General features: G+C 50.2%; 1 protein-coding gene across 1 annotated transcript; it reads left to right on the forward strand.

Annotated features, from left to right (window-relative positions):
- The first annotated feature begins 291 nt into the window (after positions 1 to 291).
- On the forward strand, positions 292 to 27,012 carry Atp1a2 (ATPase Na+/K+ transporting subunit alpha 2). Its single transcript, XM_041643595.1, has 23 exons — positions 292 to 424; positions 4,720 to 4,824; positions 5,005 to 5,064; positions 6,884 to 7,087; positions 7,533 to 7,646; positions 7,900 to 8,034; positions 8,894 to 9,011; positions 10,860 to 11,128; positions 12,084 to 12,282; positions 12,411 to 12,520; positions 12,705 to 12,839; positions 13,488 to 13,677; positions 13,810 to 13,985; positions 19,131 to 19,267; positions 19,762 to 19,912; positions 20,007 to 20,175; positions 20,377 to 20,531; positions 20,882 to 21,005; positions 21,196 to 21,341; positions 21,538 to 21,668; positions 23,877 to 23,978; positions 24,129 to 24,220; positions 25,183 to 27,012. Exons 1-23 carry the CDS (start codon positions 413 to 415, stop codon positions 25,209 to 25,211), a joined length of 3,063 nt encoding a protein of 1,020 aa, XP_041499529.1. The 5' UTR covers positions 292 to 412; the 3' UTR covers positions 25,212 to 27,012.
- Positions 27,013 to 27,682: the final 670 nt, after the last annotated feature.

The following is a 27,682-nucleotide window of genomic DNA, read 5'->3' on the forward strand; positions in this document are numbered from 1 at the left end:
CCTGGCCTTGCACCCTAGGGCCCTCGGGGCCACATCTCCCTCCAGCTACCCCCATTCCACCCCCTTCCCCTTGCTTCTCTCTCATTTGTGGCTGTTCTGGGATGGGGAAGTGCTGAGGGGAGCTGAAGGGGGGGGGACACACCACGGGACAAAACAGGACCATCAGCCAGGGCCAGTTGCTAAAGGGGCGGGAGGGGAGGAGTCCTCAGGGATCCAGTTTCAACAAACGTTTCTTTCCCCGAGAAGGGGAAGGCGGGGTGAGGGGGAGAGGGACCTATTTAAAGCTACCCTGTTGCTCAGGCTGTCTCTGTCTGTCTGCCAGGGTCTCCAGCTGCCCCAGACAGGCAGTGTGGTCTTGAGATCCTCCTGGTGACCTTTTCAGCCTAGGTCCCCTCAGCCACTCTGCCCCAAGATGGGTCGTGGGGTGAGTATCCCCAAAGATCAGGGTGAAGAAGACAATGGAGAAAGGGTGGGGTGGGAATGGGATGTGGAGGGAGGGTGAGGGAGGCTGGCTGAGTGGGATGGTTTGAACTTGGAACGAGTCGCCCAGCTGCACATGCCTGTGGATTCCACAGCGCTAGCCCAAGTTCTGTACCCCGTTCTGCAGCCACCCTGGCCTCCTCCTCTCCCACAACTAACCCAGAAGCCACCCAAGTGCCCTCCTAGGTCTCCCCGCACTCCATCCCCTCATCTCTTCTTCCAACATCCCTCCTCTCTCACCACAGTTCCTGGCTTCCCAGCTGAAGGGACATTTGGCTCCATTAGTTCTCTCCCGCCCTTGTTACCCACTGAAAATATTTATTCCTCTGAGGTCCTAGTCGGAGAGGACAGGGGGCCAGCCTGGGGTTGCAAAGCAGCTGTGGAACACCCCACTCCCAGGGCCACCAGGCAGCTCACTACACCAGCTCCAAGAGCCCTGCGTGCCAGAGTCAGCTGGGATGGAGAGCAGGAATCTATCCCCAACCCTCACCCCAGCACCCCTCCAGATGTCCCCAGCAACACTGTCCTCAGCTCCAGGCCACAGTCTTTGGGGACCTTTCCAAAGGCTGGTGAGAACTGCCCCTGACCACGGCATCCTGGAGCAGTGGATGGGTTTGCCAATGAAAAGATTAATAGTCGTGTCTGGGCGAGCAAGGACAAGGCTTCCAATTCTTGGAAATGAAATTCCCATATGAAGGAAAGTGACCCAATCCCTTTCCATACTGTGCTGGTCCGCCTTCCTTTTGTGGAATGCTGGCAAAAGAGGGCACGGAGGGAAAGGGCTTGGCAAGGCACTGCAAAATGCCAGGGAGACAGTGCCATGGGGTGCTGTGGGCCAATTTCTGGGCCCAACTAGGAGTCAGGCAAGGACGTGTTATTGCTCTAAGCTGAACAGCTGGAAACACTCTGAGCCTGGACGCCAGGGTTCCAGAGTTAGGGTGGGATTGGAAATAGAAGAGTACCGTGCAAGTGTGTGCACGTGTGTGTGTGTGTGTGTGTGTGTGAACATGTGTATATGTGTCCACAACCTCACACCCCTGTGTTCCCAGGAAGCCGGTAGTGCTGTAGACATCTATGAGTGAGCCCGCACTATGGTTCAGCAGGTGAATTTGCAAATGAACAGCCTTTGGGCATTCAGGGGCACAGATGGAGACAAGGTGAGGGCTGTGAGCCCACCCTTAGGGAGCTATCTATGGGCAACAGGTTTCCCTGAGGAAGTGGTCACAGTCGTGGGAAGACATTCTGTCCTGGGACCTTCAGCAATATCTCACTATAGAAAGAAAAGGTCCAGCTGAGGTGCAGAAGTCAGGGCCAAGGCAAGCCCTACCTCCATCTAAGAGAAAAGGAAGATAGGATGCCCCCCTCACTCTTTCTTAGAGCAAGGACCTAGCTCACACAGTTCTTTCTAATTAAAAAGCAATTTGACCTTGAATTCCCCATTCTGAATCTCCCCCCCCCCATCCCCACCAGCACCCTTGCTGGATCCATAACCTCTGGCACCCCTAACCTAGTGGCTGTGAGTGACGCTTCTCCTGGTCTGGCCTATTTGAAAAGTCTGGGAGCTTAAGGTTGGGAGCCCAGCGTCCTACCTACCAGGGAAGAGCTGCAGAAAACAAGTTCCCGCTCTGCACACTCAACTCTGGGGTCCGCTTCTTCACCTCCACCCCAGCCCATTACTGTGTGGCTGTGAAGGGCAGTGTGGGAGCTGAGGGAAGAAATCACTCTGGTGGGAGGGAGACAAGCCTCCTCCAGAAGCTGAGGTGGGGGTGGGGGGAGCGCTGGCTGATTTCCAGCTACCCCCACTCCGTCCCAGACTCTGGCTTTCTCAGAAAGAACTCTCTGTTCTCCTTCAGCATTCAAGACCCAAAGAGAGGGACTTGTGCCGGGGGAGGGAGGGAAGAGCAGAGAGGGAAAGGGGGGTCCCCGCTTCCTCTTTCTTTCTTCCCTGGGCAGCCACTGGCCCCAAATCTCCACAGGCTCCTGGCTGAGGAGCCTGAGATCCTTGCCAGGACAGGAGGAGGGGGAAGGGCAGTGTGTCCCAAGCTTCACACTTATGGGAGAACAGGGTGGGAGCAAAGGAAAAGAAGGTACCACATTAGCTCAGCCACAATCAACATACCAACATGCAAGAGCCAGAATATTTGTTTTTCACCAGAAGCATCTGTTTATTTGTTTGAGATAGACTCTCACTACGTAGCCCAGGCTGGACTCAAACTTTTGAACCTCTTGCTTCTACCTCCTGATTTGTGGGAATGCAGATGTGCACACCATCCCTCCCAGCTCCAGAAGCGGGCACTTGATTCTCATTTTCATGCGTTTTCTTTGACACCAAACGTGCAGAGAGTTCTCTGGGCTCTGCTCCTTGGCCTCCAGCACAAACCTCAGCCATCCTTGCGGTCCCCAAGGATCTCACCGATGACTGTCCAGATTGCTTTCTTACATTCAGACCTTTTGTGGGTTCCCATCCTTTACTTGGCCCTGCCTGCCTCAACAAAGAGGCCAAAGCATTTCAATCCAATTAAGAAAAGCCTCTTATATCACCTGGGAAAGGGCAAGGAGTCCTTCTCTACCTTGCCGATGGCCACTTCAGTCTCCCTAGGATGCTTGGCCTTCAGAAGATCAAGACCAGACTGAATCCATAGGTATTTCGGATAGAGAACAGAGCATGGTGTGATAGTCTAAACAGAGCGTGTCTGAGCAACGCAGGCTCCAAGAGCACATCTCCTAGGTCCCTGAATCATGGAACAAGTGTCCATAATCTTGCATTGGAAGGCCCCTTCCCTTCCTTGCTCCTTATTTCACTGGGCAGAATTCTATTACTCAGGGTGCTAAGTGCCCTGGACCACTCTAACTCTGGATAGAATATGTTACCATGAAGCACTGAGGATCTAGGGTGGCACAGCCATGTGCTAGAGAAACAGGAGGTCCACACTGATATACATCTGCCTAAATCCATAGAACATACCCTGCCGGCCTGTCAGCTGTGGTCACTGGGAGGTAGTGATGAGACAATGTCCCTCTCCAACAATGTGAGATGCTGATAGGGAGAGAGGCTGTCCATGTGGAGGGGTAGAAGGTTCCTGAGCGCATCCTCCACTCTCCACTAACCTTCCCAGTCAGCTAAAAAGTTGCAAAAAAAAAAAAAAAAAAAAAAAAAAAAAGAAAGAAAGGAAGGAAGGAAGGAAGAGAAAAGAAAGAAAAAGAAAACCACCCCCACTCCCCCAAATGCATAATCTTGAAAGACAAAACAAACAAAGCCACACAGGCTATTGTTTCTACCAGGTACCCATTCTTTATGGGAAATGCCAGTCATCACCATGGGATAGAAAAACCACATCTAAAAACTCAGTGTGGCCTTCAGGGTCCACAGAAAAGCCAGAGGGATGAGCAGAAACTTAGTCACCCCTTGTGTCCCGATAGAGAGCCATGGGGGGAGATGATGGCATTTTTCACACTACCCATAACCCCCGAGGCCTTTCCTAATCCCCACCTAGCCCATTCCTCCAAGGCTGCCTCTATCTAAATGAAGAATCCCCACCATCTCCCTCAAGAAGCTCCTATGAGACCCTGAAAGTCTGCAGCAGCCCTGAAGAGAAGAGCAAATAGGGACCTCACAAGATCACTATTAAAAACACCCAGCTGACCTGAACAGAATCTTTCTTTACTCCCCTATACTAATCTTGGCAAAGGGAACCCAATTGTGCTTTGGGGTTTCAAGTTCTGTGACTTGTCTCTGTCCAGTTCCAGGTAAGCCTGCCAGCAGGGTGCTCCCAGCATACCCTGGACTTTATAGACATACTTGAACCTGTCACCATTAGCTTCTCTCAGTCCATCATCCCTGTCCCTTCCATTCCCACCACCAAGCCTGCTTCTCTTGCCTTCCCAGGACTCTTACTCTACCCAGAATTCCTCTCTGAACTAGGCAAAGGCATCCCTCCAGGATACCCTACCCATCTGTCAACACAATGCCTGTCCACTCCCAGAATTCTCTCAAATCACCTTGGATGGTGTTTTTCAAAATGCATGTTTTCTTTTTTATCTGGCAGAATCCCACATCACATAGTAAACAGATAAAAGTTCAAATGTGGGGGTCCTCACAGCTCTGCCTGGGTTTCGTCCCTCTGCTCCGGTTCTCTCCCACCCCCTGCTTCCAGTGCTGGGACATCTTCGAAAGCAGGTGGGAACAGGCTCCAGCCAGCCAGTCTCCCTGATCATCCCTGCCCTCCCTTTCTTTTGTAGGCAGGGCGTGAGTACTCGCCTGCCGCCACCACTGCGGAGAATGGGGGTGGCAAGAAGAAACAGAAAGAGAAGGAGCTGGATGAGCTGAAGAAGGAGGTTGCCATGGTAAGGACCACGGTGCTCTCAGCAGGGCCATGGAGGAGCAGCTCTGCGCTGACAGCCACACCCCAGCAGCCATGGGCATCCAAAGAGCTTTGTACATAGACCCTTGTTCCTCACTTAATCCTGTGCCCCAGTGTGTGTTCAGCCTCCTCTCCCAAAGTGTCTGCATTTCCCTTTCCCCAGGATGACCATAAGCTGTCCTTGGATGAGCTGGGCCGAAAATACCAAGTGGATCTGTCCAAGGTGAGTGGAGCCATGAGAGAGAGGTGAGCTTCAGGTGCGAGAGACTCCAAACTAGAACACAATGCTCCTTGCAGATGAGAGGAGCAGCCCAGAGATGAGATAAGGTCATGGGCACAGTCAGTGGCACAGTCTGAAACGGATATTGGACCCCTGCTTCCCCCTCTTTGCCTGTGTATCCGGAAGCTAGAATTCCTGAGGACCCAGGGTTCAGATTCTGGCAAAGCTCTGTGCTCTGCCTCCAGCAACTGCTCTCAGAGATGATGGACGTGGACCAGCAAAGTGACTCATCCCTGTTATGATAGTACTTGCTGACACCCGGTACGTTGGTGGCTCTGTAATAAGACGCAGCGTGGACATTTCTTTAATCCCCATCCTAGCTCTGTCAGACATGGTTAGCCTGTTTATGAAAGCAAGGAGAATCAGAAAGTGACTCGCTGAATTTGTACCCAGGCCCACGCTCCTCGCTTAATCCTGTGCCCCGAAGAGTGCTCGGCCTTCCCTCCTCCTTCCCTAGGATGACCGCCACCTGTCCTCAGATGAGCTAGGTTATATAAATAAACACAGGCCACAGCCAGATTGCCAGGCCCATCATTTAAAAATATTTTAAATTGTTCCTCTAAGCTGGGTGCATGGGCACACATCTGTAACCCCAGCTACTCAGGAGACGGAGGCAGGGAAGATTGCAAGTTCAAGGCTAGAGAGAACAACTTAGAGTCCCTGTCTTAAAATCAAAGAGAGCTATGCATGTGATTCAGTGACAGAATGCTGTGTAGCTTGTGTGATGCCTTAAATTCAATTCTTAGGAAACTAGAGCAGAAAGAACACTTGGGCCCAACAGTTCAAGACTATCCTAGACAAAATATTGAAAGCCTGGCTCAAACAAATGAAAATACATTAAAGTCAGCCACAAGTTCAAGACCAGCTTGGGCTATAAAGTCACTTCCAAGCTAGAACCATAACTTGTCTTAAAAGAAAAAAAATTAACAGTACCCCTGGCCCATTCCTCTTGTGTCTCTTCTTAAACTGCTTTGCCCGGATTCTTTGACGTTACTTTATTTCCTGTGACATATTCTACTCTCTGGCACCCATGTGTATTATTACTGTGCAGGTTTCCTCTTTAGATTGTGGGTGGGGCTTTGTTGACAGTGCCTGTCTCTAGATCCTTCCCATTGCTGGGCGTGTAGTCGGAGTTCAACGTTCACACATAAGGTAGACGAATAAATGACAGGAAGGTCAGTAATAAGTGGGTCCTGCTCGAAGTCTGTAGCAAAAGAATCTAAAAACAAAAACCATACAAACAGAATTCCAGTGCGCTATAGTAAGAACCATTCTAGAATCAAGCACGGCGGGGCTGCCTGGATCCAGAAAGAGGCCTCTGATCTAGTCTGGGCCTCAAGAATAGCTAGGCTTTCTTAGGAAAGTGATAAGTGGTTGCCAAAGTCACATGACACTAAGGGTCCACGCTGAGGGGCTTTCCCTGGAGCCCTGGCGAAAGGAAGGATCTGCAGGAAGAAAGGAGGGCGGTCAGAGGAGGAATCTTTCCTGTGTGCTTATGCATGCTGTTCCAACAAAAACATGTTTCAACCCAAGAGTAACAGAAGGTGGACCACAGCGAGAGTCCTTTGTAGCCTTCAAGGCCCAAGTCTCATAAACAGACCCCAGTTTCTCTGTGTGGTCCCTCCTGATGATCCTACCCCTTACAACCACAGCAGATTTTTTTCTCTCTCCAGCTGGACATTACTCTGCACGATACTGAGAGTTGTGGTGGGGGTAAGGTTTGTCCCATTGTTCCACTCCTGTACCTTTTCTTACTTTCTAGGGCCTCACCAACCAGCGAGCTCAGGACATTCTGGCTCGGGATGGACCCAACGCCCTCACACCACCCCCCACAACTCCTGAGTGGGTCAAGTTCTGTCGTCAGCTTTTCGGGGGCTTCTCTATCCTTCTGTGGATCGGGGCCCTCCTCTGCTTCCTAGCCTATGGTATCCTGGCCGCCATGGAGGATGAGCCATCTAATGATAATGTGAGCCATGCACCCAACCCCTGGACCAGTCAGCCCTTGACTCTGCCCTCTGACTCTAAATCCCAGATAAGGCGAAGGGGTAAGGGTTGGGGAACAAGATCACAGTCCCAGTACCTCAGGCTGAAGAGAGCCTGTGGGGCACCCCCAACACATTCAGTCAGCGATGAGAAAGAGAGATCCTCCATACTCAGTCCACTAAAAGGAGCTGGTCTGTACGCCTGGGACTTCACTCCTAGAAAGGCCTCAGCCATGTGAACTCACGTCTTTGCTCCTTCCATGCTAGGGGTGTGGGTTAGAAGGCTCTGGGGAGGAGGGCTGGAGAGAAAGACTCACTGTCTTTCTCACACCTGGGCTCAGGTGAAGGCTGGGGGATCCCACACAGTATGACTCTGAGAGGCCACCCCAAGTGACAGCCACCCCAGGTGAAACTCTTTCTCCTTACCAGTTATACCTAGGTATCGTGCTAGCCGCTGTAGTCATCGTCACCGGATGCTTCTCCTACTACCAGGAAGCCAAGAGCTCCAAGATCATGGACTCCTTCAAGAACATGGTGCCTCAGGTAGATGGCAGGGACTGGCTCCATCCAGCTTGGGGCATAAGGTTTCTGAAAGGACTCACCTCTCGGTAGTCTTGTGGTCTGAAATAGAAGAAAGATGGTCAGAAAATACCCTTTTCAGCTCTTCACACCAGAGCCAAGGTGTGCTGCTGAAGGTGTGGGGGGCGGTTCTTCTCCTCCTTTGGAGGGAGAGCAAGAAATTGGAGCACAAAAGTGGAAACGAACCTTTCCCGAGGTGCTCTTGGCTTTTCCACAGCAAGCCCTGGTCATCCGAGAGGGGGAGAAGATGCAAATCAATGCGGAGGAGGTGGTGGTAGGAGACCTGGTAGAAGTGAAGGGTGGGGACCGTGTCCCTGCTGACCTCCGAATCATCTCTTCCCACGGTTGCAAGGTGAGGGGGTCACCAAGAGCAAGTGACTGAGTCTGTGCAGAGTCAAGAGAGTCCCTCTTGGAAGTTGAACAGAAACTCAATTGCAAACATCAAGGCTGCCCCTCAGCCTCCCAGCTCAACCCCCTTCCCAGTATAGGATGGCTACAGCTACCTCTGCGTATCTGTGTTAGGAATGCTTTATGCCCTGGGATTTCTTTGATATGATATAGGCATTTTATAGCTATTGTATATGGAATACCATTTATGCGACAGAAACCTTACATACTCTATTCAGTTTCACTCTGAAAGATTCCAGACCAGCCTGGACTACCGAGAGCCCCGAATAATAGATAGATAGATAGATAGATAGATAGATAGATAGATAGATAGATAGATAATTTTAAGGAAATAAAGATGAAGGAGCTGGGTCTTCACACCCATAACCTTAGCACTCTGCAGGTGGAGGGTAGAAGTAGGAGGATGGGGAGTTCAAACCTGGCTACCTAGAGAGGGGTCTGGAAAAAGATGACACTGTGATGAAGGCTGCTGTCTGTTGCCGCCTGATCAACTCCAGGAGGTGGCTCCTGGAGCTGGGCAATGCAACAATCCTGTTTACATTCCCCACTTTATAGGTGAACAAATGAAGGCCTCGTGGGTTAAGAAAATAACCCAAAGGCACGTAAAAATCAGGAAGAGCCAGTCTTCCCAAGCACAGCAGGGGCGATAACTGAGTAATACCATAGATATGTGATGAGGGCCAGCGCAATTCCGTCCCTCTTGTCATGAAGATTGAGGAGGGTTGGATCTGGCTCAGGAGACTGCTGTGTGCACAGAGTGCTGCTGCTGCCAGTTTGATGAGTGCATCCCCTTTTCGCCTCAGGTGGATAACTCATCCCTAACAGGGGAGTCGGAGCCCCAGACCCGTTCCCCTGAGTTCACCCATGAGAACCCACTGGAGACCCGCAATATCTGTTTCTTCTCTACCAACTGTGTGGAAGGTGAGAAGCTAACCTCTCAAGAATGCTTCTCATCCCAGCACTGTAGGGAAGGGGCCTGTTCCCGTAGCTGTACTTATTTGGCAAAGGCTCTGCATATAAAGGGCACTGAGGAGGGAACAGGGCCCTGAACATTGCAGAAATCGTCATCTCTGGAGAGCAGGGCATTGGCCAAGGGCAGACCGCCTCTATTGGAAGTCACCTTTCCCCAAGAAGCTCTCTGTTCTGTTCATTCTCCAACTGAAAGCTTCCCACAAAACTTTCAGATAGTGGGTCAAGATGCTACACACACACACACACACACACACACAAACACACACACACACAGAGCCTTGACTCTTAGGAGGGTGGGGAGTCAGGTGACGTCTTCTAGGTCTATGATTCTGGACCAATTGCTTCCTTCCTCTGCTCATCATTAGAAACCGGAGGCTCACTCTGGGTCAGGAGAACTTTCTGGTGAAAATCAGGTTCTCCTTCAGGTTGTATCATCCATCTAGGCCATGATGAGGAGAAAATTCTTGTAACGTGCAGTCTGCCTTGGCTTTTCCATCTCAGTTCTGGGTTCTAGCAATGAGCACTGGTGGCAAATGAGAGCTCTGGGAGCTGTTACCACGTAAGAATAGGAATCTAAAGACAACTGCATCCCTGTAGCCCATACGCTACGGTCAAGCTGGAGAGCTCAGCCAGGACTGACTCTGGGGAAGGTCCAGGAGCAGGACATGGTAGCAGAGAGGTTTCCTAGCCCACAGACCTCTCAGGCAATAAAGAATGGCTTCTTGCATTCCAGCTCCGTGCCTTTCCTTCCCTGATACTGTTTCTCCTCCATTCATTGGTTCTTTGGACTTGGTTCCTTCCTTCAGAGAAATGGAATTACAATAAAAATCACTACACATTAAATTTCCTAAATTTTTAATGTACTGAGATTCTGACTTATCATACATTTCCCATAACTGAATGTATTTGAAAGGTCAGATAAGGTGTTCTTACTGCGTATTCAGCAGCTAGAAGAGAGGAGAGGAAATGGATGGAGGTCGCATGTGTTGCATGCCTGCTAGGTGACAGGCACTCTCCAAAGCGTTTCACACTGTTATCCCATTTGACTACTGACTCCTAGGTAGGAGTCCAAACAGGCATTCGAGCCGAGATTTGGCTGACTTCAACATGCATGCTCTTCCTACGGTACCGCACTTCCTTTCCCAAAGACCCCTGTGATGTCACACATGGTGATTGATTGATTACCTGACTTCCCTTTACAGATACAGAGATTCATACCTAACACTGAGTGTGTGTGTGCGCGCGCGTGTGTGTAAGTGAGCACACTCGTGCCACAGTACCCATAAGGAAGATTCGCAGGACTTGGTTCTTGCCTTCCACCACGCGGGTTCCAGAGACTCAACTCAGACCATCAGAATTCGTGGGTGGTGCCCTTACACACTGAACTGTCTTGCTAGCCCAAGAAAATCTTAAGTCCAAACCCTCCCCGCAAAATCAATAAGTACTTTACTTCTGTTTATAATACGCTTTTGAAAAATGTCTAGTCCAAGATTGATTAGCTGAAATGTTGCAGGCAGTTTAAATTTCATTTATTGAATCTCTTCAATTTGAACTTTAGTATTACTTGCAAGATGTCTTCTCAGGCCCGAACACAAAAGAAAAGAATTTGCGACTGCATTAAATCTGAGATTGGTGGTCTACGCCGGGAGGGTAAACCCAGTTTACCAAAAGTAGCCTCCGGGGTTAGAGTCTTCGGCTTATTTACTCGGTGATGGTTTTGTTTCCTTAGCAAATGTGATGAGACTTCATCACTGGCAAGCCCAGAGCACTCACCGTCTGTCCTTTCCTCTACTGCAGGCACTGCCAGGGGCATTGTGATTGCCACAGGTGACCGGACAGTGATGGGCCGCATAGCCACTCTCGCGTCTGGCCTGGAGGTCGGGCAGACACCCATCGCCATGGAGATTGAGCACTTCATCCAGCTGATCACAGGAGTGGCAGTGTTCCTGGGGGTCTCTTTCTTCGTGCTGTCCCTCATTCTGGGCTACAGCTGGCTGGAGGCAGTCATCTTCCTCATCGGCATCATCGTAGCCAACGTGCCTGAGGGGCTTTTGGCCACTGTTACTGTGAGTGGATCAGGTTGAATTAGTACCAGTGCCAACCACTGTCCTCGTCCTTTTCCCCCTTTGATACAAACACAGTTGCTTATTGCTTCTCAGCAATGTTCTTCCCTTCACGTCCCTGCGGTCACATAGCCGATGCTGTACATAGAAATGGTGTAATGCGTGCCTTGGAGTTATAAGTTGAAAATTTTTGGGTTGAGCTGTATCTGAGCATTCGATTTCTCTTTGGGGGCTTGTGATGGTCATGTTTCTCACCATCTGCGAGCTCATCTCCCGCTGTAGTCTGGGCTCCATCCTGTCTCACTTGCTGTAAAGACTCTTTCAAAGGTCACTGGTGACTAACTAGCAAAGCAAGTGACATTTCCCAGCTCTCATCCTTAACCCTGCTGCTGAAATGGATACCTCTGTCCACCCTCTTGCTCTCCGCCCTTCATCAGCTCCTGTGATGTGTCACCGTCCTGGTTCTCTTGTCCTCACAGAAACTCAATGGTGGACAAGGCCCAGACTCTGCTTTCCTCTTTGTTGTTCTCATTTTCTCCCACAGCTTCTGCTGTCCCTTCTGTGTAGGCAGTTCTCCATCTTTGTGCCTGCTCCGAGTCAGATGTGTTCAGCTCTCTGCTGGGCGTTTCCCACAGACACACCTAGGAACCAGTTCAACATGCCTAATGGCCAACTGTCATTATTTACAGCTAGGCCCCACCCAGTCTTATCTGTGAGTAGGATTAAGAAAAGAAGAATAGAGCTTCAGGATAGAAAAAGGTCATGAACACCTGTCACTCTAGACTTGGGTTGATTATTTATTTATTTCCAGGCAAGTCCTGGAACTAGCTCTGTAGAACAGGCTGGCCTCGAACTCACAGAGATCCACTTGCCTCTGCTTCCCAAATGCTGGGATTAAAGTCGTGTGCCACTACTGCCTGGCGTCTTGAACCATTTTATACTTCTCTCCACTTACTAGGTGTGCCTGACCCTGACCGCCAAGCGCATGGCCCGCAAGAACTGTCTGGTGAAGAACCTGGAGGCGGTGGAGACCCTCGGCTCCACTTCCACCATCTGCTCAGACAAGACGGGCACCCTCACCCAGAACCGCATGACCGTGGCCCACATGTGGTTTGACAACCAGATCCATGAGGCCGACACCACTGAGGATCAGTCTGGTGATTTGGTTCTCCAGAAAGGGGGAAGGGGGGTGGCTGGTGCCGAGGGCCCCGGCAGAAGCAGGAGATGAGGGTGTGAAAATGCTCCAACAGGGGACCAAGCTTCTTTCTCCCTTATTTCTCCCCAGGGGCCACATTTGACAAACGGTCCCCGACGTGGACAGCCCTGTCTCGGATTGCCGGTCTCTGCAATCGTGCTGTCTTCAAGGCTGGGCAGGAGAACATCTCTGTGTCTAAGGTAGGGGGGTCAGCCAGTGAGTGCCGGCACAGATATGTTAGAGGACTGTCTCCAAAGGTCCCGTGTTGATGCCCAGCTTTCCCTCTCACATTGAGTTGGTGACCTCAACTGATGCCCTGTCTCTCCCATCCTCCACTCCCTTCCCTCCCCCACTGTGACACTGAATTCTATTTTCTTCTGGCAGCGGGACACAGCTGGTGATGCCTCTGAGTCAGCTCTGCTCAAATGCATTGAGTTGTCCTGTGGCTCGGTGAGGAAGATGAGGGATAGGAACCCTAAGGTGGCAGAAATCCCCTTCAACTCGACCAACAAATATCAGGTCTGGCTGGGCTGCTGGGTGGAACAGAGAAAGAAAGAGGGACCAAAATGGGGAGAGCTAGTGACCGGAGACTCAACAGAAAGAAGGGATGGGAATATCTGAGGGCTGTGTGCTCCCACCCCTGCTTGACGCCCAGGACACATGGACCAGCTACATGTGTGCTTGCCATCCATCATCCTCTGACCGGCAAACCTTACTACACACAATCTGTCATGGTCTCCTCTTTTCTCCCCACCCACTGGCCACATAACTATAGCACACTTTTGTGATTCCCTTACTGTATCCCTCCGTATTTAGGCATCTGTTAAGGCCAAGAATAGTCTCGGCTCTACTCTGCAGGCACCATAGAGGTAACCATGGGTCATTGGGATGATAGGGGGTGCTAATAAAAGCCACCCAACCCCTAGCACAATGCCTGCCCTAACTGATCTTAGTAACTATTTGTTGAATCGATCACCATTCTGTGGAAGTGACTCTCAGATTTTAAGACTCGGGACGATGTGAAACACCTTCCACGCATAGTTTCTCCTCTGTTGACACTCTCTGATGATTAGAGTTATGTTAATAAGGAAAGCTGCTCCCTATCAGACCCTGTGCTAAGCACCAAGTGAGTACGTCGCCCTCTGTGACTGCCTTTCCCCTCTCCAGCTGTCCATCCATGAGCGAGAAGACAGCCCCCAGAGTCACGTGCTGGTAATGAAAGGGGCCCCGGAGCGCATCCTGGATCGATGCTCCACCATCCTGGTCCAGGGCAAAGAGATTCCTCTGGACAAGGAGATGCAGGATGCCTTTCAAAACGCCTACATGGAGCTGGGAGGACTCGGGGAGCGTGTGCTAGGTGAGGGAGCCGAAACCGGAGCAGGGCCGAGAAGGGGGCTCCTGAGCCTCGCTAGCATCTCTAGCATGGAGCCCTGGAGGCAGCCCGGCAGCCACTGTGCTGCTCTCACTCCTCCCTCCTGCTCCTCTTCAGGCTTCTGTCAGCTGAACCTGCCTTCTGGGAAGTTCCCTCGGGGCTTCAAGTTCGACACGGATGAGCTGAACTTCCCCACAGAGAAGCTCTGTTTCGTGGGGCTTATGTCCATGATTGACCCACCCAGGGCAGCTGTGCCAGACGCTGTGGGCAAGTGCCGAAGCGCAGGCATCAAGGTACCGATGACCTCCTTCCCGCCCACTCCCACCTCTGTCCTGGTATGCCTGGCCACCTACCAGAGGTCAAGGGACCACAGCAGCTGCTGTCCTGAGGAGACCTGGCGGCCTCCTTCCCTCTGACCCAGAGAAGCTGTCCATCTGCATGACGAGAGTTCTTGCTTCTTCCTTTTGTTCACGCCTATCTATCACCTAGCCCAGCTCCCTGTCCCACCTCATGTGCACCCCTCCCTCCTCATCCTAAGCACCAGCTGGCATTCCCATCATGGATACTTCGTTATCTGAGTGCCCAGCTGCCTCAGTCTACCCATTCAGAACGGGGGCTAGAAAGCTCTTGTCTGCCTCAACAACCTCACCTTATCACTCCATACTCTCCCCACTCATCCACAACTCCACACTGAGTCTTCGTCCAACCACAACCTCTTCTCACTGAATATGCTCTCTTATTTGTCTGGCTTGTTCTTCATCCAGCAAATATATATTGCTTATCAACTGTGCACCTCGGGCACTGTGCGAGGTGCCAAGTTATTTAATGAACCAACCGACCGACCATCCATCCAGGAACTCAGTTTCCTATTTCCAAGACAGGTCCCTGACATCTTCTTTTTCTGTCATCAATTCTGATGCCATCATTATTTCTTCTTCTTCTTCTTCTTCTTCTTCTTCTTCTTCTTCTTCTTCCTCCTCCTCCTCCTCCTCCTCTTCCTCCTCCTCCTCCTCTTCTTTTTCTTCTTCCTCTTCTTCTTCCTCTTTTTTCTTCTTCCTCCTCCTTCTTCTTTCTCCTCCTCTTTCTCCTTCTCTTTCTCCTTCTCTTTCTCCTCCTCTTTCTCCTCCTCTTTCTCCTCCTCTTCCTCCTCCTCCTCCTCCTCCTCCTCCTCCTCCTCCTCCTCCTCCTTCTTTTTAACAATGCAACACAACCTGCTCCCTGAGAGCCAAGTCTTTGTTTCCCACTGGGAATACAAAGATGAATAGAAACTGGGCCTGGCTTCCACATCTCTGGGGCGGGGGGGCTGATGCTTCTAAACATATCATAGAACAGTCTTAAGAGTTGAGGTCATTGAGTAATTTATTGGTCAGATGCCTAAGGATAAGTTATTTTAATGTTTTAGATGCATCAGATACTACTTTAAGCACTGAGCATGGTGGCCTTCTAGGTAAGCACAAGCATCTTCCCTGTTACAGAGAGAGAAACTGGGGCACAAGCAGCAAGCCCAAGACCACATAGCTAGTAATTTGTGAAGTCAGAATTTGAAACAAGGCAGTCTATTTCTTAACCACCACACCAGAAGACTTGGTGCTGTGTATGTGCGTTAGTTTTGACTGCAGTAACCACCCAGCATGGAAAATAGGCATTATTACCCCCATTGTAATACACAAACACTCAGAAACTCAGAGTAGGTAAATAGTTTCCCCAAAATAGAACAGTCGGTAAGAGGCAAACTGGGATTATGAAGCACAGTTGGCTTGTCTGGAAGCCGCGCTCGGTCTTTCTGCCCAGTCAGGTGCCTCTCGGCATGATGAGAAATCGCATAGAGGCTGGGCAAGGACTCTATGGAAAATTAACTGGGAGCTGTTAATTCTGCCTCTGGGAACTAGACAGGGTTTAACAGAAGGGATGATATTTGACCTGGGCCTTGCAGGCTGCAGAGGATTCAGCAGGCTCTAAAGGAAGGAGAGGCATAACTAGATGAGGGAACAGTACGTACCCGACGTGCCAACACTATCAGGAGGTGGAGGTGTACGGGTCAGTGGGGGGGAGATGGTGAAAGAGCACTGGGGATTGGGACTGATACATTGGGTCAAGGCCAGCTGGAAAGATTTCCTTTAAATGCCAGACTCAAGCTCTGTCCCGTGTGCCACAGAAAACCACAACTGTCACAGATATAGCTTTAAGGCTACCTGGAGGAGGAGGGACGAGATGTAGGGATAAGCTGAAGTCAGGAACAGGGAGACAGATTAAAATGTGCACAATAGTCAAGCGAGGGGTGAGGATCTGGACAAGACAGAGAAAAAGGGAGTGAAGACACATAGTTGCATTCGAGAAGCATTTGGAGAACTTGGTGAGCAAGCTGGGCACAGGGTGGGAAGATAAGGGAGAGAACAGAACCCAGTGAATAGTCTGTCTAAGAGGAGAGGAGCTGGAGGGGGTGCAGGGAGTGCAGGTAGCAGAGCAGTATGGACCTTCCGTTTAAAGCATCTGTGAGAAACACACACACACACACACACACACACACACACAGAGAGAGAGAGAGAGAGAGAGAGAGAGAGAGAGAGAGAGAGAATATCTGGGGACAGTTGGAATATAGTTCGAGTTCAAGAAAGACGGTCAGGACTTTAGATTTAAATCTCATTAGCACATGCGTACAAACTAAAGGCTTACCTAAATATTTATCATGTTGTTCAGGAAGCAATAGGTCAATACGCAAGTAGTCAAGGAAAGGGTGAAGAATGAAACCCTAGGTTCACCAACATTTCTGGGGAAGAGGAGAAAGAGAAGCCAGTGGGGTGGGTAGGACACAGCTAACGTTTATTGAGTGTCTACATAACGCCAGCCTGTACTGATGTAGATCACCCCCTTCATTGTGCTGACCTAGAAAATTGACTTGTCTAAGGTCCAACTATTGGCGAAGGTCAATGTTTAAACTTCCTGTCCAAAGGCAGCACTCACTCCACTCTGCTAGGCTCCATTCTGCCACCCCGAGGAGACTTGAAAGAACATGCCGCCAGGTAGGGGTACAGTTCGGGCAGAAATGAAGGAGGCACAGAAGCCAAGGGAGCGAGGGGTCTCAAAGCCCGAGGGAGTCAAGGACAGCGAGGTTTGCCGAGACACTTGTTTTCAATAGGAGGCATGTTGCGGGTAGTTTCAGGTTAATAATGGGGGTGGGAGAGAAGGCAGCGGGGGCCTGAAGAGGTGTCTTGCCTCAGTTCTGTGGGATGTCTCCCACAAGCCCACATATGCCAATCTGTCCTCATCCAGCTTTGATCACTTTATGCTGATAATAGCCTCTTCCCAGGCCTCCTCCCTTCCCATCCCACTCCATGCGTTCTGCCACAGCAAAAAACATTAATTGTCCCCGCTAAGGCAAGAAACACTTCTCCCCATACCGTGCAGGGCTGTTGGAAGCCAATGGACACAACAGCAGCTGAACACTGTCTCCATCTTTTTTTTCTTATTTATTTATTTTTCCATTCAAAAATTTACACTTCCTCCCCTCCTCTCATTTCCCTCCCACTCCCCCATTCTCTTCCTCCCTCCTTAAGAGAGGGCAGGGAACCCTGCCCTGTGGGAAGTCCAAGGCCCTCCCCACTAAATCCAGGCCTAGGAAGCTTTGCATCCAAATAGACTAGGGTCTCAAAAAGTACATGCAGTAGAAACAAGTCCCAGTGCCTTTATCAATGGTTTCTCAGTCAGCCCCCATTTTCAGCCACATTCAGAGTCCAGTTTGATCGCAAGCTCATTCAGCCCCGGTCCAGCTGGATTTGGTGAGCTCCCATTAGAACAGGCACACTGTCTCAGTGGGTAGACCAACCCCTCACAGTCCTGACTTCCTTGCTCATATTCTCCCTCCTTCTGCTCTTCAACTGGACCTTGGGGGTTCAGTCCATTGCTCTGATGAGGGTCTCTGTCTCTATCTCCATCTGTCACCAAATGAAGATTCTATGGTGATATTCAAGATAATCATCAGTGTGATGGTGGGAGAAAGCCAGTTCAGGCATCCTCTACTCTGCTGCCCAAGGACCTAGCTGAGAGTATCCCCGTGGATACCTGGGATCCCCTCTGGAGCCAAGTCTCTTGCCAACCCTAAAATGGCCCCCTTAATTAAGATATCTACTTCCCTGTTCCTATATCCATCTTTCCTCCATCTCCACCCTCCCACTCCCCCAAGCTCTCTCCAGTCTTTCCTTTCACCCTTCTCTCTCCCCTCTCCCCTTCACTGTCTCCACCTTAGCCCTGCTCTATCCAACCGCACTGCTGCCGTGATCACTTGAGACACCAGGAGAGTCAAACCTTTGTTCAGGGTCCCTGTGACCTTGAAGAAATCTTGAGTGCTCACAAAACTTTGGTCTCCTTAAGTGTATTCGAAGGGAGCTGTTGGAGTTTGGAGAGTGGCCCAGCAGCTAGGAGCGCTCTTTGGCTGCTCTCTCAGAGGACTCACACGGCAGGTCACAACCATTCAGGGTATCAGATGCCCTCTTCTGGTCTCCAAGGGCGCCAGACACATATGTGATACACAGACATACATGCAGAGTAAACACCCACACACATAAAATAATAAAAAGAGGGGGCAGAGGAGGGGAAGAAGGAGGAACTGTTAAAGGGGGTACCCATCCAGTTCTGATGGCTTCTTTTCCCACATAGCCAAACTCCTAAAGAAATTCCCCAGACAGCCCAGGCATGGGAATGTATGCCCATAATCCCAACACTTGACGGGCACAGGCAAGAGGATCCTGTGGGTCTGAAGTCAGCTTGGGCTACATACCTAAAGATCTTGTCCCAGAGAGGTAGAGGAGACACACACACACACACACACACACACACACACACACACAGAGAGAGAGAGAGAGAGAGAGAGAGAGAGAGAAACAGAGACAGAACAGACAGAGAAAGACAGAAACAGAGACAGAGACAGAACACAGACAGAGAAAGACAGAAACGGGGGTTAGGGAGAACACACAGACTCTCCTCTGCCAAGGGACCCTCATTAGCCTGTTAATCTGCTGCAGATGTTTTTGGCTGTTTAAATGGACTCTCTCTGATCCTCTGAACCCTGAACCCAACACAGTTTGTCACTGTCTCTTACCCTTACCACCAAAAATTTGTATACACACACACACACACACACACCACACCACACCACACACACCACACTACACACACCACACCACACTACACATACCACATACACACACAACATACACCCCCCCACACACACACACCACACCACACACACCACATACACACACACCACACCACACTACACATACTACATACACACACAACATACACCCCCCCCACACACACACACCTCCTCTCTTCTGGCTGGGATTCACCAGCCTTAGACATCTAGTAGTCTAATTTTACATGGTTTAGGGAAAGGAATAGGAGGGGAAGCTGAACACTTTCTTTTTCTGTCTTCTTATCAGGTGATCATGGTCACTGGGGACCACCCTATCACAGCCAAGGCCATTGCCAAAGGTGTGGGTATTATATCAGAGGGTAACGAGACTGTGGAGGACATTGCAGCCCGGCTCAACATTCCTGTGAGCCAAGTCAATCCCAGGTAAGGACTTTACAAAGACCCTGTCCCTAGCCAACACATCATCTCCCAGAGGCTGTCAGGGTTCCTTGGGGATATCCGGACAGCATCTCTGGAACCCTTAGACTAAAATCTTTCCTTTGCCTGTCCAATGGCCATTCCCACTGACAACTTTGTGTCCAGTCTGTACCAGTGATGAGCTGTGTAACCTTGGAAACATCTTGCAGTCTTAAACTTCCATTTTCTCAGTTATGGAATTGAGATGCTGTCCATACTGCATGGTTGCTATAGGGATGGAATATGCCTAGCAAACAGCCCTCATGCTTTCGTGGTACCACACGGGGAGGATGTAGCGTTGCCTTCTCTGGGAGAAATAGCAGAACTCAGTGTCATAGAAGAGGGCGTGAAAACAATAACGGAGTCCCACCGCACAGGGGGACTAAAGCACACGAGGCAGGGAGGGGCAGCAGGACAGGCGTGAGTGTGGATGGTCAGTTCTTACTGCTTCTACCCTCCAGAGAAGCCAAAGCATGTGTAGTGCACGGGTCAGACCTGAAGGACATGACGTCAGAGCAGCTGGACGAGATCCTCAGGGACCACACGGAGATCGTATTTGCCCGGACCTCCCCTCAGCAGAAGCTCATCATTGTGGAGGGGTGTCAGAGGCAGGTGAGCAAGACAGCAAGAGGCAGAGACGGGGCAAAGTCAGGGGCCAGACAGGCAAGGACTTTGTCCTCAAGCACCTTTGGTGTCCTCCCGGCAGGGAGCCATTGTGGCAGTGACTGGTGACGGGGTGAACGACTCCCCAGCGCTGAAGAAGGCCGACATTGGCATTGCCATGGGCATCTCTGGCTCTGATGTCTCTAAGCAGGCCGCTGACATGATTCTCCTTGATGACAACTTTGCCTCTATCGTGACAGGCGTGGAGGAGGGTGAGGAAGCAGGGTGGGCTGTGTGACATCCAGGATGTCTGAAGCCAGACCTTTTGCTTCCTCTGATTTTCACACTAAGATTCCACGCTGCTTCAGCTTTAAATCTTCCTCTTAGAAAAATGAGCAGCCAGCCACACCTCAGGGGTGAGGGCGGGGGAGAGTTCCTCTAACCTCCCTGATGCCCTCAGAACCTCCCCACAGGCCGCCTGATCTTCGACAACTTGAAGAAGTCCATCGCGTACACCCTGACCAGCAACATCCCTGAGATCACTCCCTTCCTGCTGTTCATCATTGCCAACATCCCACTGCCCCTGGGCACCGTGACCATCCTCTGCATCGACCTGGGCACAGACATGGTGAGGCCAGAGTGTGGAGCACAATCTGACCAGGCAATCACAGGGAACAGGGGTGGGGTGAGCAGCGGACAAAGGAGCTGCGCCAGGGTACCAGACCAGACCCTGAGCAGTAGACAGCAGATGATAAACACAGGCCTGGGGAAAACAGGAAGTTTCTCTCCACCACTCTATAGTACCGGGGATTGAACCCAGGACTCACGCATGCTCTCCACCCCTAAACTATCACCCTAGTGATGACAGGACCTTAAATACCGCTGTGCCGAATTCTGTTGATTCTTCACTGAGCGGTTGCTGCTCTAGATACAGAATCTCTTCAGATGCCTCCTTCTGCCCGCGTCCTCTGTACACAGGTTCCCGCCATCTCATTAGCATACGAAGCAGCTGAGAGTGACATCATGAAGCGGCAGCCACGAAACTCCCAAACGGACAAGCTGGTGAACGAGAGGCTCATCAGCATGGCTTATGGACAGATTGGTGCGCCCAGCCAGGGGCTTGGGAGGGTGTCCCCAAAAGCTTCGTCCCATGCCTGAGAGAGATGAGTGACATTTCGAGAAAGAGTCCAGCTCCCTGAGAGACAGAGACTTCCATCTCTGTCCCCAAGGGGTGGCCCTTTGCTGGTTCTTTCTCTGCTCAGGTCCCACCTTCTGTTTACAACCTCTTCCAGGCATGATCCAGGCTCTGGGTGGCTTCTTCACCTACTTTGTGATACTGGCAGAGAATGGTTTCCTGCCATCGCGGCTGCTGGGAATCCGCCTTGACTGGGATGATCGGACTACCAATGACCTGGAGGACAGCTATGGGCAAGAGTGGGTGAGTGGGGCTGTGTAAGTGTGATGCCAATGAGAAGGGGTGGGGCTGAAAGCCTGGCAGGAACTGGCCGGGAGCAAGCTAGGGGCAGAAGATGGGTTAAGTGCCGAGTTTAGCCACTGCCTAAAGCATGCTGTTTGCTGGTACTATCTATCCCTGACACTCACACTTGACCTCTTTCCGCCTGCCTCCTCCCCAGACCTATGAGCAGCGGAAGGTGGTGGAGTTCACATGCCACACGGCCTTCTTTGCCAGCATCGTGGTTGTGCAGTGGGCTGACCTCATCATCTGCAAGACCCGTCGCAACTCAGTCTTCCAGCAGGGCATGAAGTGAGCGCCGACCACTACCAGTACCTACCGCCCAGACAGTCCTCTAGACGTGGTCACAAACCCATACAGGCCAGGATTCCAGTACCAAACCCCCTCAGCTCCCAGGGCTCAGGTTTACTCGGAAGGCATCTGGTTGTAATAACCTAGCTACTTATCCATAGACAGGTTTGAAATGCGAGTGCGCACACACACACACACACACACACACACACACACACACACGAGGACGGAATGGCAAGACTCTACGGAACTACATTCTATTGTCATGTTTTCCTACCTTCATGTTCGTCTTCCTTAGTGTCCTCTCACCCCTCCTTCTCGCTTCCTCTTCCAGTCCCTGTGTAGGTGGCACCTAGCCATATCCTTTGCCCGGTTCTAAACCCAGGGTCAGGTCTCCTGTTCACCACACCAACACTTGGCACCGTCCTGTGGTTCTGCATCCGCCCAGGAGGCATATTCAGGCCTTCCTAGAGTGTGGTACCACGAGCCGGGTTGTGAATTAAGTGCCTCGCTCTACTCTCAAGACAGGGTCTTCTAGGCGGGTATGACCGTACACTGTGTGGGCAAGAAGTCCTCTCCAAGGTTAGATGACAAGGTCACTCAGCTGGTCGGGGGCCCTCCAGGTTGGTCTCCACCCCACACTGCAGTAGTAGCTACTTGTCACACACCCCAATGGCCGGCACCCCATTCCCTTGTGATTTGAACACAGATGGAGGCTGAGTAGCAAAGGGGCCACACTGGTTTCTTTCCTGTTTCCTACCATAGACAAAGGTGGCCATTCCCCCAAACAAATTTTGTCCCAGAGAAATCTAAGGAATTAGGCACAGCCCTGTACCAGACACTTACAGGGCAGCTTACAGGTGACACAGAAAGGTGGGGACAGAACCAAACTGATGAACTCAGACCACCCAAGAGGCAAATGAGAAGGAATCAATGTGACTCTGGCTAAGTACAGGGAAGAGGTATTAATACCCACAAACCACCTGGCCCAGAGGCAGCCTCAGTGTGCCTGGGCCTTGGGCAGTTAAAAGTCCTCAAAGATACTCTCAACTGTATTTCAAAATGCCATATGAGCCAGGCTCTTACTTGCAAGAAACTCCCATCCTCAGGCAAACCCCAAGAAGACAGTGGTGACTTCCTCTAGACTAGTTACTCTTGTTCTGCTTGGAATCCTCAAACACTTATAACAAATTCCAACGTAGTTATCACTCACCAACAAGTGTAACTTGAGAGGCAAAAATCATTTAAAATGTAGATTGTGTGGGGAAAAAAAGCAAAGAGCTATCCCTATTTTCTTCTCAGACATTGTCTGATGTGCTATGTAACCAAAGAAAACATGTCTTTTTATGCTTACTGTATGTAGAGAAGAAGTGTGAGGCTCTAAGAAATTAGGCTCTTTTAAACTCCCCAAAGGCAGGAAATGGCTAAGCTAGCGTACACTGGACAGGTCTGACTCCAGAACCTGCTCTCAGAACATTGTTCCGTCGTGCTTTTACATTCTGATACAGCGAGTATATATCAACTATTTCCTGTACGGTGACACAGAAGCAAACGCTGGCCGGGCTCAGTATTTTGTAAACATCCTCTTCACTCCGTGTCTGTGATGTACAACCACCCGGGTCTGTAGGAGATGCTGAGAAATAGAAGACACCAATGGGCTCCGCCCAGAGGAGCTTTTTAAGACTCCTTGCTGGGAAAATGATAGTGTCCCAGTTCATGGGCCTTGAGCAATAACAATTATAAGCTGTCTGTGTTGACTACTACATCTCTGGTACTGAGTTACATAAGAAACAATTACTGAACGAGTTAATAGATGTATAATACACAGTAGCCAGAGGTGAACAGAACAAGCAGAAGAAAAAAATTTTTTTTTGATTTTTCAAGACAGGGTTTCTCTTTGTAAGTCCTAACTGTCCTGGAACTAGCTCTTGTAGACCAGGCTGGCCTTGAACTCACAGAGATTCAACTGCCTCTGCATCCCAAGTGCTGGGATTAAAAGCATGCACCACCACCATCCAGCCAGAAGAAATTTTTTTTCCCTTTGGTTACATAAAGCATGAGAAGAGGTTTGAAGATGATAGGGATGAAGAAGCCGTCCTTCGCTCTTCTCCTTCCCTTCTGCTCCAAGGGGTGCCCCTGGAGCTCCCCCTTCCCACACCCTCCTCCAATGCTACCTGACTACCTGCTTTCTTTTCTTTGCCTTTCTAGGAATAAGATCCTGATTTTCGGGCTCCTAGAAGAGACGGCTTTGGCTGCCTTCCTGTCTTACTGTCCGGGCATGGGGGTGGCCCTCAGAATGTACCCACTCAAGTAAGTGTCTCTACCAGTGGCTGAGGGAGTGGTAGGAACAGAGAAATCCTGGCTCCTTTTGGGACCCAGGCTCTAATTCACTTTTGTTCTACTTTTGTGACACCATGCCAGCCTCTGAGGCCCCTGACAGTTCCCTCCACTGTTTTTCAGGGTCACCTGGTGGTTCTGTGCCTTTCCCTACAGTCTCCTCATCTTCATCTACGATGAGGTCCGCAAGCTCATCCTGCGGCGCTACCCTGGGGGTAAGCGTTCCACTCTGCAGACAGCTCTGACCCTAAGGTCCCAGAAGCCCTGAGCAGGCCAACCCTGGCCTCTTCCTTTCAGATCCTGTGTCTCACCTAGAGCAGTGGTTCCCAACCTTCCTAATGCTGCAACCCTTTAACACAGTTCCTCACGGTGTGGTGTCCCCTGACCATAAAATTATTTTCATAGTTACTTCATAACTGTAATTTTGCTACTGTTATGAATCATAGTGCAGATAGCTGATATACAACCCCTGTGAAAAGTCTGTTTGAACCCCAAGGGGTCACGACTTACAGGTTGAGAACCACTGCTCTAGGACCACAGACTATCAAATTAGAAGGACCCTTGGAGATCATCTAATCATCTATACATTTTGCTGATAGAAAGATGCATAGAGGGGATTTATTCACTTAGGATGACAAGGCAAGGAATAGAAACTGGTACCAGGACACAGCGCTCCTGATTTCCTGACATCAACCAAGAGTTGGTTTATTTCCCCTGGAAGCATTTTTGATCATTGGCTGGATTGAAAGGGATGACCTACAAGCCACACACGGTCCATGAATGGTGTTTGGGCTGAGAGGTCCAATATTTTAGATGTGTGGTCTTCTAAGGGATCCACCATCTAAAACTTGGGCGTTTTTACATAAAGCCTGGGATCTGATTTCTAAAACAACATAAAGCGCCGTCAGTCCTCTGGCGCAGTTCCTCGCGGCACCGTTGGTCCAGCTGCTTCCGTGGACACTTGTTACCTGGATGAAAGACAAGTCTCCCCAGAAGACAGGCTTGGCCCCTCCTTTCCTTTATACAGCCCACCCACCAGGCAGGGGTTTGTCCCTTCCCTCTGCACTATTCCCCAGACTTCTCCTTCCCTCTGATCTCAGCTATTCGAGCCCTGGGGAGTTGAACTTTTGCTTCCTGTTATGTTCCTGCTACAACCTTTATCCCATCTCTTTCACAGGCTGGGTGGAGAAGGAGACGTACTACTGAGATCACTGGAGAAAGGAAGAATGGGAGAGACAGGGTGCTCTGGAGGTGTTGCTGCGGTGGTGGAGGGAAGGGATGGAAAAACTGGGGTGGTATTTTAGGGGAAGATTTGGGGGAGACAGAATAAGGCAACGGGGTGAGCTAAGTTGGGTAAATAAACTTGAGGTGACTGCTCCACAGGTCCAACTGTGAACCCTCAGACAGTGTGTTCTGGGGTCCCCTCCCGAGACCCCTCTCGTCCCACTCTACCACGTCCCCTACTTTCCCCGAAGCACTAAGGGTTGCCCCAGTCCCCCTCGTGTCCCAGCCCTCACCTGTATTCTTCAAAGAGATCACCACCCGAAGGTCAGTCCTGTCTCCTCTCAGACCCAGTGTCTACGTCTCTGGCTGCATTCCTCTTCCCGTTCTTGTCTTCCTTAGCTTCCTTCCTGAGCCTGCTCCTGTTCCTCCCTTTCCAGACCTTAAAAACACAAAATTTTCCTTCTGGAAGTGTGAGAGTCTGAGGCCAGAAGGGGAAGCTGGAAGGGAAGGTTAGGAGTGTCTCCCAGGCAAGGCCAGTCAGGAACCTAGGGAGGAGAGCTGGGCTGGCAAGGAGAGATTGGGATATGCTGGCTGAGGGAGACAGCAAAGGAATAAAGAGAGGCAGTGACCACAAATTTGTCACCTTGAGTCTCCAGGTAGATGATATGGGTTGTGTCTCTGTGTCCTGCCTTTATAGACACAAGTAGATTAAATTCCCATCTCATTAGACTAGCAACGAGGGGCAAGACCAGGAGGCAGTGTGGCCACAAGTGCCCCAATGACCCCTGGATAGTGGTTCCCTTTGTCCACAAGGCCAGGAAGGTCCAGCTCTTGGGATTACATGCTTTTGGGAACATCCCCTCTTTATAATAATTTCTCAAACACCACATTGTTCTGAGACCCCAGGTAGCTGCCAGTTTCCACCTCCCTGCTCTCCCACTACCTTCCCCTACATGCCCATCCTGCTGAACCCACATCATTTCCAGTATTGCCTAGCTGGCCATTGGCAGGAAAAATCAGCTTAGGGCATGACACTGTCAGAAATTTTAGACGAGAGAAAATCTGCCTTTGACCTCTTAGATGGCAAGGCCACCGCTCCCAGGCAAACTCCCACTTTCCTTGAGACAGGAAGCTAGCTTCAGGTTCCTATGGAATAGAGTTGTCTTTCCTTACTCCCTCTCAGCTAACATTTTTGTTCTGCGGACAGCTGCCCTTTTTCTAAGCCTGGCCTAGAAAGCATTAGATTGCTGGACCTAGATGAATGAGCCAAGCAAGTGAGAGACAGCAAGAAAACCGAAAGGCCTAAGGTTTCGGAAACATGAAGGACAAGACACGCATTAGGCCAGGCCCAAAGGCCTCCCCAGAGCCACTGTCTCATCACAGTGGAGTTTTGTCTTATCATACATACATTGAAATTCATAAGCCTTAGGTTGGAAGTCTAAATAAGACACTATATTTATTTGGGCCTGATTAATTTGAGATCTTGACTTTGAACAAGCGTTTACCATTGCACAATCAATAAAGAAGTCATTTGGTCAGTAATTTAAGTGCATAAACAGTATTGCTAGGAGTGGCATATTTAGTCTGTCCCAAAGTATGCTTTTCAGGCACTTTAGAAACCTCCCTTTAGAATCAGCAAGTGCATAGGCTAATTATCTTCAGTCCCGATATATCTATTAAAGGAACGTCTACAAGATCCTTACTGGTGACCTTCTGTAAGACTTTAGCTTGAGGCACTACATATGTACTTGAAAATAATAAAGCTGAATTTCTTTATGAGTAAAGGGAAGTGACTCCCATGGTTGATTTCTATACTTCATACTTGCCTCCTTCTCAAATTGTGGTTTTGGATCTGCGCTGTGGAAGGATTTGACTTGGAAAGGGAACCGAAAGAAAGGGCAAATGTCCGGAATAGTAGGGAAATAATCTGGCCACAGGCGGTACTGTGGGGGAAGCTGAAGGGGAAGATGTTAGGTTGCAAAATAACCTAGAAGGAAAATGTAATCAGAGCTCTCTTCCTCATGGCAGTCCCACCAGGAAGCCACAAGAATTTGTCCAGAAGAAAGAGTACCTGTGGGTCTATGAGAAACACGGTCATTTCTGCTTTTTCCATTTCAGAACCAAATCAGCCCACTCCCAGTCTTAGAGGCATGGAACAGAGGTGCTGTGCTGGGGCTATTGCAGCCAAGTCCGCACCAATTAGCAGTCTATACTGTACTCAAAGCCATCTTTAGGGAGTATGGTAAAACTCATACAGCCTCGAAACCTACCTGAGTAGCATGCATGAGATGAGGAGGGAGGAGGGAGGAGCCCTGTGCACTGAGATGGGGAACAGATGCACGATCCACATTTCTTCAGGGGTCATGGGAGACAGAGAGACACTGGCTCTTACGACCTACACTGGAATCTCAGAATAGCCATGAGAAATCAGCTCCAGCATAAGTTCTGTACTG

This window comes from Microtus oregoni, unplaced genomic scaffold (genome assembly GCF_018167655.1).
Source record: "Microtus oregoni isolate MIOR12 unplaced genomic scaffold, Mior012 000086F_ref0000336, whole genome shotgun sequence".
Classification (NCBI taxonomy): domain Eukaryota; kingdom Metazoa; phylum Chordata; class Mammalia; order Rodentia; family Cricetidae; genus Microtus; species Microtus oregoni.

Coding starts and splice junctions, on each gene's coding strand:
- Atp1a2 (XM_041643595.1), top strand. Junction 7,647..7,899: donor TCAAGAACATGGTGCCTCAG/GTAGATGGCAGG, acceptor GCTTTTCCACAG/CAAGCCCTGGTCATCCGAGA. Junction 8,035..8,893: donor TCTCTTCCCACGGTTGCAAG/GTGAGGGGGTCA, acceptor TTTTCGCCTCAG/GTGGATAACTCATCCCTAAC.